The sequence below is a fragment of the Pteropus alecto genome, unplaced genomic scaffold (genome assembly GCF_000325575.1).
Source record: "Pteropus alecto unplaced genomic scaffold, ASM32557v1 scaffold113, whole genome shotgun sequence".
Lineage (NCBI taxonomy): Eukaryota > Metazoa > Chordata > Mammalia > Chiroptera > Pteropodidae > Pteropus > Pteropus alecto.
Window position 1 is genome coordinate 3408321 of NW_006433949.1, and position 12709 is coordinate 3421029.

The 12709-nt window shown below is 47.3% G+C and overlaps 1 protein-coding gene across 8 annotated transcripts in view; it reads left to right on the forward strand.

The window, feature by feature from the left end:
* The window catches only part of RNFT2 (ring finger protein, transmembrane 2), a 60085-nt gene that overhangs the window by 39971 nt on the left and 7405 nt on the right, over positions 1 to 12709 (forward strand). For all 8 annotated transcript variants that reach the window (XM_025044505.1, XM_006908588.3, XM_015586874.2 and 5 more), the window contains exons 8-10: positions 9306 to 9455; positions 10816 to 10881; positions 11016 to 11117. In XM_025044505.1, the coding sequence (XP_024900273.1) occupies positions 9306 to 9455; positions 10816 to 10881; positions 11016 to 11117 (318 nt within the window). The remainder of the gene's footprint in view (positions 1 to 9305; positions 9456 to 10815; positions 10882 to 11015; positions 11118 to 12709) is intronic.

Sequence of the window (12709 nt, forward strand, 5' to 3'; positions counted from 1 at the left end):
CCTCCCTCCCTGCATTCCTCCAGCCTTCTTTCTATTCCCAGTCCCCTCTACACTGCTTCCTCCGACCACTCCTGGACACACTGTTCTGAAGCCAGCTTTCACGCTCCCTCCACCTCACTAGCTTCCTCAAGATGGGGAAGACCAAGGCGGGGCCTGCCTGCCCCTCAGCTGATGGACACAGTCCTTCTGAGGTCGCTGTTCCAACTGTTTTGTTCTGAAGGGCTCAGTCAGCTGCGGTCCCCCATGCAGCCTACAATCATAACAGACCCACAGGCCACCTTCCCAGAAAAATAAGTCTTTGTTTTCAGCCCCTTGCGCCTGCCCAGTCGGCCCATTTAGGAGCAGGACGTGTGGCCCTGTCCCATGTGGGTGGGCACTAATGAGCAGCCTAGGGCAACAAAAGCAAATGAGGGAAAACCACCCAGGAGGCTGAGGAGCCCTTTACACTTCTAGGAGCCTCTCTGGTCCCTGAGGCTGGATGCAGTTCTTGCTTATTTCCCCCCTACCCCCCACCCCTGCCCCCAGTCCGCTTTAAAGGAGGACTTTGCAGCGATGACACCATTTGACCCTGTGCTTTGGTTCAGGAAACTTTCTGGCCTCGTTCTCTTGACACCACTTTTCTATTGGGGAAACTGTCCCACCCTCTCCCTTTGGTTCTGATGAAGCTGTCCAGTCAAGGCGCCTCACCCCCTTCACTCCTATGGCCATGTGACCAGGTCTGACCAATCATAGGACCCCATAGCTCCATTTGGCCTTTGAGCTTGGCTGCAAGGGCGGAGGCTTGACTCCAGTAGGGCCATCTGAGACTTTGCCATTCGGTTTGGTAAAAGAGCCAAGGGAGAAACAGAGTCTCTCTTTATGTTGGAGTTCAAGCCATAAGAGTGTTGGCAGGGGTCGTCTTTCCTACCAGTTGTAGGTGGATCCAGCACTTTGTAGCAGTGTTACCTGGGGCATGTTACCTGTCCTCTCTGCCTCAGTTTTCTCATCTGCAAAACGGTTGGATTCATAGCACCTATCTCAGAGTGTTGTGCAGAGTGGTACCTAGCACATAGTAAGAGCTAAGTCATCTTTCTCCTCCTCATCATGACTGCCACCTGGAGAGAGTCTGCCTTTGTCAGCTTAGACAGGAAGAGCTGCAGAGAGAACCTGAGCTGAGAGGTGGAGAAGAGGAGGGAAGATTGACAGAACTACAGAAATACAGATCTGTGACTCCATTGTTTGAGCTCCTGGATCCAGCTGTACTTGAAGCCAGAGCCACCCCTGCCTTCCCAGTTTTGTGACCCACTACATCTCGTTTTTCTGTGTAACATACTTCAAGTTAGCTTTCTGTCGCTTAAAACCTAAATAGATGCTATAATACAAACTGTTATGCCAGTCGTTCTTGTAACTGTGCTCAGAGGCCTCGAATGTCACCATCATCAGAACAGACCGCTGAGGCCCAGAAAAGGCCAGCAGCTTGCCGGAGTCCACACAGCTAGGAAGGATGCACACCTAGCTATCTGACTTCAAAGGCCACACTTTTAACACTGTTTCACATTACAAATGGTTACATATAAAAATCAGTTCTTTTCCATTCTGCCTTCCTGGTCTACTGCCATCCTGTTTAATCAGGCTTAATTCATTTTGTCTGTAAGATGTTTTATACTTGCCAGACTGCTAGCAGGGGCAGCAGTACTTTCCACGTGCCAGGCACTGAACTCAGTGCTTTACATGCATTAGCTCATTTGTCCTCCCAGGAACCCCAGGAGGTAGGTGCTAGCGTTAGCCCCATTTTACCAAGAAGGAAACAGGCATAGAAGGATGAGGTAACTTGCCCCAGTAAGAGGCAGAGTCAGAACTGAAACCCAAGTCATGTGACTCCAAAGTTCATGCTCTTCACTGTTGTACTTGCTCAGACTGCAGGGCCTGAGCAGCTTAGAAGGGGCAGAGCTGGGACCCACACCCAGTGCCACAGTCCTTCCTGCTTCCTTCTGCACTGCATTTCTTTCCCATGGTACTCTTGCGCCCAACCCAGCAGTCACTGGACGAAACCCCTTCCTATCTTGTAGCCTCGTCATTTTATAAACACTTCTTTATGTGCAAGTCCTTGGTTCTTAGCACCTTTGGCATGAGGGTTCTCTATGAGCCACACCTGTAGAAAAAACCTAGCCATTTAAGTCATAAGGTCATTCAATCCCCTCGTTCATTCAGTCAACAAACACCTACTGAGTGTCACCCTTTGTATTAGTAAGAATTAGAATAAGCTAATAACAGCAAATAACGAAAAATAATAGTGGTCTAATTTCTAAAAGTTTATTTCTTTCCACATAAAGCCCGAAGACACCTTCTGATTCACTGCTTCACCAGTCCTAGGGTATGGGACTCCTCCTCATGGTCTAAGGTGGTAGCTAGAGCACCAGCCATCATATCCAAGTCCTAGACAGCAAGATCAGAGAGAGGAAGAAGAATGAGGTGAAAGATTCTCTGAAGTTGCCTCATGATGCTCATACTATATCTTAGTGACTAAAATGCTACCCAGATACAAGAGAAGCTGGGAGATATGGTCTTGTTTTCAAGACAGCTGTGCTTGAAAAATCTAGCTAAAAAATGGAGGACTCTAGTACTAAGAAGGAAGGGGAGAATGGATGTAAACAGGATTTTTGAACAAGATATGGTTCTTTGGTCCTTTGCGCTCATGAAGCTCTCAGCCTAGCCAGAAGAACAGGCCACCACCACCATCATTTATCATCATCAAAGGTATTGAGCACTTACTCTGTGCCAGGTGTTTCTCAGGCGTTCTCAAATGTTTTAGACTCAGGACCATTTTACACTTCTAAAAAGTATTGAAGAGCCCAAAGAGCTTCTGTTTACATAGGTTATAGTTATTCATAATAGAAGTTAAAAGAGAACTTTTTATAAGTGTTACTAATTGATTTAAAATGCCCCGTTACATGTTAACATAAATAACATTTTAATGAGACATAGTGTATTTTAATTACTGAGAAAGGATTTTTTTTTTTTTACATTTTTATAGATTTCGTTAATGTTTGACTTCATAGAAAATACCTGCATTTTCACATTTGATGCAGCATCACATGTCATGTTGTCTCAGGAAAAACTCCAGTGTACACTAGTTGTTAGTAAAAATGTCAAATGATGTCTTAGAATTATTATGGAAATAATTTTGACTTCACAGACCCCCTGAAAGGAGTTTGGGGTCCACCAGGGTCCCGGACCACACTTCGAGACATACTGACTTAGTTGGGTGCTCCCAGTAATCCTGCATAGTGGACACCATCAAGGTCACAGGTTTTCCCCAAGCGGTTTTGGGAGGTAGCCATGGAAGCTCGGTGATGGAGTGACAAGCTGAGATAGGGCAAGTAGAAGACCAGCTCGTGCAGAGGTCGGCAGGAGTGTTGCACGTGGAAGAAGGTTCCCTGGTGCCATGTGGCTCCATTATAGATGGGGCCAGGTCAAGAGGGCATGGAAAGTCCATGTAAAGAGCAGTGGGGAGCCATGAAGGGTTATAAGCTGGGGTCTGCAGTGATCAGCTTTGTGTTCTATGAAGAACATTCTGTGAAGAGGCACAGGTATTGCTCTCCTCATGGCAGTGTGACTGGCTTTTTTGGTACGGGGTCTTGGAGTGCTAACGCTCCAAGCTAGCCTTAAGAAGCACTGGCAAATATTGCCTGCCATCTACACATCAGAGTCACCCAGGAGACATGGCCTATGGGACAGTCCTCAACCAGGGTGACTGCTTTATCTCAATTTGGCCTCTTAGTCCAAAACGAGCTGCTTTTAGCTGGCCACAAGTAGTAGTAATAATAGTAATGGCCAATATATAATGTTATGGTATGTCACACCTTGTTTTAAGCTCTTTACATGTGTTGCTTGTTTTTCCAACAAGAGATTTATAAAGTGGCCTTCGGAGCCAGCCCGCCTGTATTCAAATTCTGTCTCTGCCACCTATGAGCCATGTGACCTTAAGCAAGTGACTTAACTTCTCTGTGCCTCGGTTCGCTCTTCTGCAAAATGAGCTTAACGATAGCGTCTATCTCACTGGTTGTGAGGACGAAATGAAATAATAAAAGTGCTTAAAACAGCACCTGGCAAATTATAAGTCCTCAGTGTCTACATTTGCTGTTATTACCGTCACGACCCTTTGAGGGACATGTTATTATCTCCAGTTTATAGACGAGGACACCGAGGCCCACTTATTCCTTCCGCAGATGTGTATTGCGCACCCTGTTTGGTGCCCAGCACTGTTCTAGGTTCTGCAGACAGAAACCATGAACGGCCAAAAGATACAGAGCCCCTGCGTTTCAGGAGCTTATACAGAGAAATATAGACGATGTTCGGGGGTGAGTGCAGTGAAGCAAGTGAGGCCGGGACACAGGGCGGGGAGTGTTAGGGAGAAGAGGGGAGTCCATAGGTGCTATTCGACGTCCGCTGGTCAGTGTTCCTTCTTGACACGGTGACATTTGTGCCGAGACCTAAGGGAAGTGAGGGAGCCAGCGGACAGGTATCAGGAGGACGGGTGCTCCAGGGAGAGGGAAGAAGAAATGCAGAGGCCCTGGAGTAGGACTGTGCTTGGCTTTTGTTGAGAAATAAGCCCCAGCAGATCTGTAGGATCTGGAGGACGTGGCAAGGGTTTCAGATATCACGCCTCACGAGATAGAAGACATTGGTAGGTTCGAAGCCAACCAGATGAATCGAGTTGCCTTGTATCTTGAAAGGCTCATTCTAGCTGCTGTGTGAGGGATAAACCATAGAGGGGACAAGGACAGAAGCAGAGGTCAGTTAAGGAACTATGTCCAACAAGCTTTATAGACAGGTCAGATGATGCTTATGAGAGAAAGAAGAATCAAGAATGACCGCAGGGGACTGGGCACAGGGAGAGGAAGGACTTTGCTAGCGGTTCACAGCTAGAAAGTGGCAGAGCTGGGACTTAAACTCAGGCAAAAGATAAGAATAAAAGACCTACATTCAAATCACAGGTCGGCTACTGGCCAGCTGTATTTGTCTGCTCAGGCTGCTCTAACAAAATGCCACAGGCCGGTGGCTTAAACAACAGACATTTATTTCTCATAGTTCTGGAGGCTGCAAAGTCCAAGGTCAAGGTGCTGGCCTATTCGGCTCCTAGTGAGAACTCTCTTTCTGGCTTGCAGACGGCGGTCTCCTTGTGAGAACGCCGGTCAGCTAGCTCTCTCATATCAATTCTTATAAGGGCATTAATCCCATTCATGAGGGCTCCACCCGCATAACCTAATTTTCACCAAAAGGCTCCTTCTCCAAATTCTATCACATTGAGCATTAGGACTTCAATTCAACCCATAGCACTAGCCGAGTAGTCTTAGATGAATACTTTAGTTCATTCTTTTTCTTTCTTTCTCAGTCAGCTAGCTCTCTCATATCAATTCTTATAAGGGAACTAATCCCATTCAGGAGGGCTCCACCCGCATAACCTAATTTTCACCAAAAGGCTCCTTCTCCAAATTCTATCACATTGAGCATTAGGACTTCAATTCAACCCATAGCACTAGCCGAGTAGTCTTAGATGAATACTTTAGTTCATTCTTTTTCTTTCTTTCTCTTTCTTTCCCCCTCCTTCCCTTCCTCCTTTCTTTCCTGTCTGCTTAAAACAACCATTTTATTACTTCTCATGATTCTGTGGGTCAGAAGTTCAGTCTGGGCACGTCGAGGACAGCTGGTCTCCACATGACGTCTGCTGAGGCCGGACCATCCAAGACGGCTTTTCCTCTCTCAGTTCCAATGCCTCAGCTGAAATGGCTGGAATGACTCGTATAAGGCCCTGTATCTGGGGCGTCAGTTCTCACTGTCGGCTGCTTTGCTTTCTTCTTCCCCATGGGGTCTCACAGCCTCTCCCTCTTCACATGACGTCTCCTTGTCACTTGGCCTTCTCACAACATGGGGGCAGCAAGAGGCATGGCAGGCAACAGGAAGGCAGTGAGAGCTGCCAGGTCTCATGAGGCCTGATCTTGAAGTCCCAGGCAGCACTTCTGTCTCATTCTAGTGTTCCTTAGTTCCTCTGAACCCGAGGTTTCTCATCTCTAAGAGATGACAATAACACATCTCCAGATTCTCATTACGAGCTCTTATCACATACTGGGCCCTTCCTGGGTACCCCCTACGTTAGGTCCATTTGCCCGTTTAATCTTCACAGTCACCCTGGTGTATAGGAGCCAGATTGCACTGGCTACTGAGAAGGATGGTTAAATTTTCAGAAAATTTGCAAGTAGTTATTAAACCCTTGGTATCTTCAAAGTGGCCTTGTGGGAGTATTTACACCACAGAAATTGGCAAACACACAAATCAGGGCCTTGTTTTGTTGTTTTCCAGAGAGCTGGTTTACCAGCACACCACTGTGGGTGGGTGGGTGGGTGGATGGACGGATGGACGGATGGATGGATGCATGGATGGATGAGTGGATATATATAATTTCAACCCCCTTTTACAGATGAAGAAACTGAGCCTCAGAGAGGTTAAATTTTTGTCCAAAATCAACCAATGTAGTAGGTGTCAGATCTGATCTTGGAGCCCCAAATCCTGTGCCCTTACCGACGGTGCTGTCCTGCTTCTAGAGATGAAAAAATGTGTATGAAAGAGATTCGGTAACAGGCAAAGCTGTATACATATTCGTTATTAATCTCAGTGCAGAAAAATATTTCATCTCTATCCATTCTTTATACATTTACGCTGCTGACAATTATCTGATTGTGTCTCCCCTCCCTTCCTCCTCACCCCCATAATACTTCAGATCATCTTTCCCATGTAGGTGCGTCTCAGAAATTCTCTGTTCATTTCTTCCGCTTCTCCGCATCACACTCCCCCTCATTTACCACCCCTTCCAGAGTCAGCCCTCTGTTGTTTGCTTGTTTCCCGTTTCCCTTTTTGTCCCACCCCCCCCCAATCCTAGCAGTAAGGAAATCAGAATAGAATCTGCCTCCCCGCCCCCTGTATCAGAATCCCAGGAGAGAACTCTCGGTCCCTCAGTCCCGCAGCAATTGCTGCCATCCCCACTTCACGGGTGGCAGGGAGACCAGACAGCTCATAATCTGATCTCCGTCCCTGTGCTCTGACACCCCGGAGAAACCACACGTTCCATATGGTGGTCGTCAGAAATAACATGCTTGAGAAACCTGGAATTATAAAACTGCTTAATTAGAGAGAGATGGTTTCACTGGGATATGCCCAGTTTTCCCCGGTGGTTTTATCTCCTCCAAGTGGCCCGCCCCCGGCAGCTAATTACTACCTTTAGCATGGTGCCACACAGGCACTCAGTCCCTTTATTTTATCTTCTGTGACACTGGCGCTTGCTTATAAAGACACAGCCTCTCTTTGATGTTCCAACTCTCCTTCATCAGCAAACTCTGTGAAGTTGATGTCAGTAATGAGGGTGTCATCTTTAGCTTCAGAGGGCCCCAGTTATTACATGAGCACCTACTATGTGCTAGATACTGGTGATATGACCAGGAACTAAATTATCTTTGCACTGAGGGGGCTCCCCGTCCAGTGGGACAGACAGATACCAAAATAATGTTTTAAATATTGTGAGAAGTGCTCCGAAGGAGTGATTTAGAGGGTGTAACAGGAGCACCTAATTTAATTAAAGAGTTGAGGAAGACTTCTCATTGGAGGTGACAGTTAGCTAAGACCCAAAAGATGAATGGGTGTTAGCTTGGCAAAGAATCGGGGACCAGCATTCCATCTGCAGAGGAAGAGCTTGGCACATATAGTGAAGCCACTAAAAAAAAGGACCTGAGCCCGCTCTGAAATTTTGGGGATGTGTTGGAGTCTTTATCATCAGTAATGGAAGGAAAGAAGAGAAGGAAATTCCTAGAAATAGACTTGCTGGAGCAAAGATTATTTATATTTTTTAGGCCACGTATGTCTAGGCCTTATGTTTGTTTATTTATTTTAATCAGGTTTCTTGAGGTATAATTTAAATACAATAAATGCACAGATTTGCAGCATATATTTCAATGAGTTTTGGCAAACGTGTACACTCACGTAACCACCATCCCAATCATAAGATAACATATTTTTATCACTCCCTAAAATTCCTTGATATCACCTCACAGTCGATTCTCCCCACCCCTCACCCTAGGCAACTACTGATCTGATTTCCATCACTATGGGTTAGCATTACCTATTCTGAGACTTCCTATAAATCAGGATTGTGCAATGTGTGCTCTCTAATAACTGTCTCCTTTGGTTTAACATGATGCCTGTGAGATTCATCCATGTCGTTGTGTATATCAGCCATTTGTTCATTTTTATTGCTGAGTAGTATTCTACTGTGTAAATATACCACAATTTGTTTGTCCACTCTTCCTTTGATGAGCAGTTGGACTGTTTCCAGTTTGGGGGTATTATGAATAAAATTGCCATGACCTACAAGTGGGCATATGTTTTTATTTCTCTTGGGTACATACCTAGGAGTGGAATTGCTGGGTCATAAGTAGGTGTTTGTTTTTTATTGGACATGACAGGCTGGGGCTATTTTCATCTCCATTTTATAGCACAGGCCACAGAAAGCTTGGGGGACTTGTCCAAGGGAAGAGGAAGAAGGGAAATAGAACTTGTTGAGCACTGCTGTGTGCCAGGTATAGCGTGAGGTGCTTTTCCTGCTTATCTCTTTCAATCCTGAGAACAACCCCAAAAGGTAGGAATCGTGACGTCCATTCTGTAGATGTAGACACTGAAACTCACAAACATGCAGCAAGATAAGATTCAAGCCTCGCCCCGTCTGAGTCCTCAAGTCCATGTTCTTTCACCAGATATTATCCTGCCTCCGTGGTGACAGTAGACATTCTCCTGGAATGGAAAATGCATACCTTCCCCTGCCTGCCTCTCAGCCTGCCCTTACCTGCGTCCTGTGGTCCACCCTGCCCCATGTCCCTGTGATGCCTGGGTCAGCCCTCTAGAGACGGAGGTGATCTGTGTGCGGGGCAGGGACTATGCCCTCACATTTGGCTTTGAGCCTCAAAGCCACAGCAGGCACCAGGGTCACTACCCACCCTCCAGCTCTCTACCAAAGGTGTCTGGTTTCTCCATCTTCGAAACACTATCCTCGGGGCTCTGATCTTCTGGGCTGGTGAGCAGTGGGTGAGGGCAGCGGGCAGGGGCCACGTCTCCCCGGTCATATCTCAGGCCCATTAGGAGCAAGCCTGAGTGCTTTCCAAAGCTGATTAATGGCCTGCCTATGACCTGGAATGTCATTACTGCCTGGGCTGGGGGCCCCCCGGCTGGGTCCTTTGGGTCTTTACTGCTAATAATAATTGATGCTTTCTGTGTGGTTTCAGGGAAAGTTCTATCTGGTCATCGAGGAGTTGAGCCAGCTGTTCCGCTCGCTTGTCCCCATCCAGCTGTGGTATAAATACATCATGGGTGATGACACCTCCAACAGCTACTTTCTGGGAGGGGTCCTGATGATCCTCTACAGCCTCTGCAAGGTGAGGTGCCCAGAGGCTGGAGGGCTGGCCTACGGAAGGCCCCATCCACTAGCCGGGTCTGGGGGGCAAGTGGAGAGCTTGGAATAACACCCTAATCTCTCTTTTTTCAACTGAGGTAAAATTCTTACAACACAAAATTCAGTGACATTTAGCAGATTCAGAGTGTAGGGCCACCACCACCTCTCGTTAGTACCAAGACATTTTCGTCACCCCAAAAAGAAACCTGGTCCCCATTAGCAGTCACTCCCCGTTCCTCCACTCTCTCCCCCAACCCGGCCCCTGGCAACCACCTGCCTTCTAGCTATTGCCATGGATTTGCCTCTTCTGGATATTTCGTGTAAATGGAATCGTATAATACGTGACCCTATGTCTGGCTTCTTTCACGCAGCATCTTGTTTCCAAGGCATCTTTACGTCATAGCAGGTGTCAGTACTTCACTCCTTTTTATGGTTAAATCCACCCCGAGTTCTTGCCCACAAAGCTCACCGTGTGCTGTCCTTTCACGCAGTCTTCTTCACAACAGCCTTTCGAGATACCTGCCATTATCACTCCCATTTTATGGGTGAGGAAACTGAGGCTCAGAGAGACGTATGTAACTTGCCGGGTACCACTCAGCTAGAGATGACGGCGTGAGTGTCAGACCCGGGCAGCCTGCCTCCAAAGCCTGCAGTTCTTAACCCACAGACAGCACTGCCGCTGAGTTCGTTTTCTGTTCCTCTTAAATTGCACACCCTCAGCTCTGCACATCGGTATGCAGGGCTTCCCTTTTCATCATTAGTACAAATCAGTTTCTACCTCCCCCGCTTCCCCCCCCACCTGCCCCCCAAGAATAAGTACATCTTTCTCTTTCTTTTTCCTTCTCCGTTTCTGGCTTTAGAAAATCCTGGGCGATTGCATGGGTCCTCTCCTCTTTCCTCCTCCCAGCAGGACTAGTCAGGCAATCCATGCAGTGTCAGCCACTGGGGCTTATCTTGCCTGCTGATCCTGACCGACTGGTAGTGCCTGATTGGAGTGCCAGATGGAGGAGGATTATCAGGCCTTGGCTGGGCTCAGAAGAAGAGTGCTGTGATCGATTAGCAATGCCTGCCCTGGGCTTGGGAGCAGGGAAATGCAGTATGCATGCCATGTGTTTGCTGTCCTGGCCCAGGTAGCGTGGGAGAATGCCCATATAAGGCAGGAAGGCCAAAGCCAAGCAAAACTGATGGGAATGAGGAGTTTCAGAGGGGAAGAAGTGCCTCGAAAGTGCTCAGAGGCAAAGGCGGGCAGGGAGCGGGGCGTCTACGGGAATTGTTCGGGAGTGGTGAGCGAGACCCTATCCCACCCTTGCATACTTTTCAACCATCACCCGCTCTCCTTTCAGTCCTTCGACATCTGTGGCCGTGTGGGTGGAGTTAGGAAAGCCCTGAAGCTTCTCTGCACCTCTCAGGTGAGTTGGCTTCACGCAGTCCTAGCCGAAGTCACAGGAACCAGAAGCCAGAAACCGATCTCGGCATGCTTCTGAGGGTATCGCTCCAGTGAGGGGCCGCAGCTGTGTTTGTCTCTCTCCCTTCCCACAAACAGAATTACGGAGTCCGGGCCACTGGGCAGCAATGCACAGAAGCCGGCGATATCTGTGCCATCTGCCAGGCCGAGTTCCGGGAACCTCTGATCCTTATGTGCCAGGTGAGCAGGGCTGGGTGGGGCCCTCGGAGGCTGAGGCTGGGGGACCGGCAGGCTCCACCCCATGCAGAACTCTCAAGTACCTGTCCCTTGATCAGACCTCGGGGTTCTGGGATTCATCTTTGGGAGCATTGTGGTCAGGACTGGAATCAGCCAGACCCAGGTTCAAATCTCAGCTCTGCCTCTTACGAGCTGGATGCCAGGTTTCTTCACCTCTCTGAGCCACGGTTTCATTAGTAAAATGTCAAAAATGAAAAATTCTATGTGGTGTCGTGTCAGGATATCCTGAGTGTGAATCCCAGCAGCACTCTGGTGCCTGGGCGGATCACTCCATCTCCCTGAGCCTCGGTTTGTCTCATCTATAAAATGGGTATCACAATAATGCCTGCTTTGTAAAGTTGTTACTAGGCTTAAATGAAAGCATCTCTGAAAGAGCTAAATTTAAGATATTCAGCCATAAAAATTATTTTTATTATCGTTATAATTATTATCACCATTTGTTTTTATTATTAGTTGTGAGTCACAAACCCATAGCAATAAGTACTGATCAGCCCCTCCTAACCTCCTAAATGTAGCCCTCCCCTCCTCTTCCTCCTGACATCGGGGGCTAAGATGTCAATTTAGCAAATGTGTATGAGTCAAGCATCCTATCAGACACCGGAGAGGGGAGGCAGAGGGCATGCAGACCCTGTCCCCTCTCCTGGAAGCCCACGGTCTCCTTGGGGAGACAGACACATACATAAATAACTATGAAACAAGGCAGGCGGTGATAAGTGCTGTGTAAGAGAGATTCATGCCGCTAGCGTCCCAGGGGGGCCAGGATAGAGAGCGATGAGCTCCTGGTTGGAAAGGCTTTTTGGAGGAGGCATAGTCTGCAGACTAGAAGGAATGAGAGAGCATATGGCTCCACCCTGCCACCACCTTCCAGGGGTGAGAAGACAGGAGGTAGGGTCTTTTTTGGCATCAGCAAAATTTTTTCTGTTTTTGCTGTTTGGAGATTTTAGGAGGTTCATTTTTTTTTCTTCATTTTTTAATCTTATTTATTTTAACATTGAGACTATATTTGCACGATTCAAAATTCAGACTGAGGAATTCATGAGTGAGGAGTCGTGACGACTAAAAGCCATGCAGAACCCGGTTTGGATCCTGCAACAGAGCAAGGACATGGGTAGGAAAACCAGGCTGATGAAATCCAAACAAAGTCTGGAGTTTAGTCAATAGCAGTGTGTCGGTGTGACAAGTGTATGTGGCAATGCCAGGTCATAATATTAGGGGGAAGTAAAACCGGATGAGGGGTATATGAGGACTTTCTGTACTAACTGCAACTCCTGTCAGTCTAAAATTATTTTAAAATAAAACTTTCAATTAAAAAATGTTTTAAAGCTATAAAAAGAAAGTGATGGCAGACCTCCTACCCTTGTCCCCAGCTCCCCAGTCCCCTAAATACCAACACAGGCAACCATTGTTACCAGTTTCCTTTATCTTTCCAGAGACGCTTTATAAAATTTAAACACACACACACACACACACACACACACACACACACACACACACACACACACGAGAACATGTCTTTTTCAAAAACAAATAAGCCA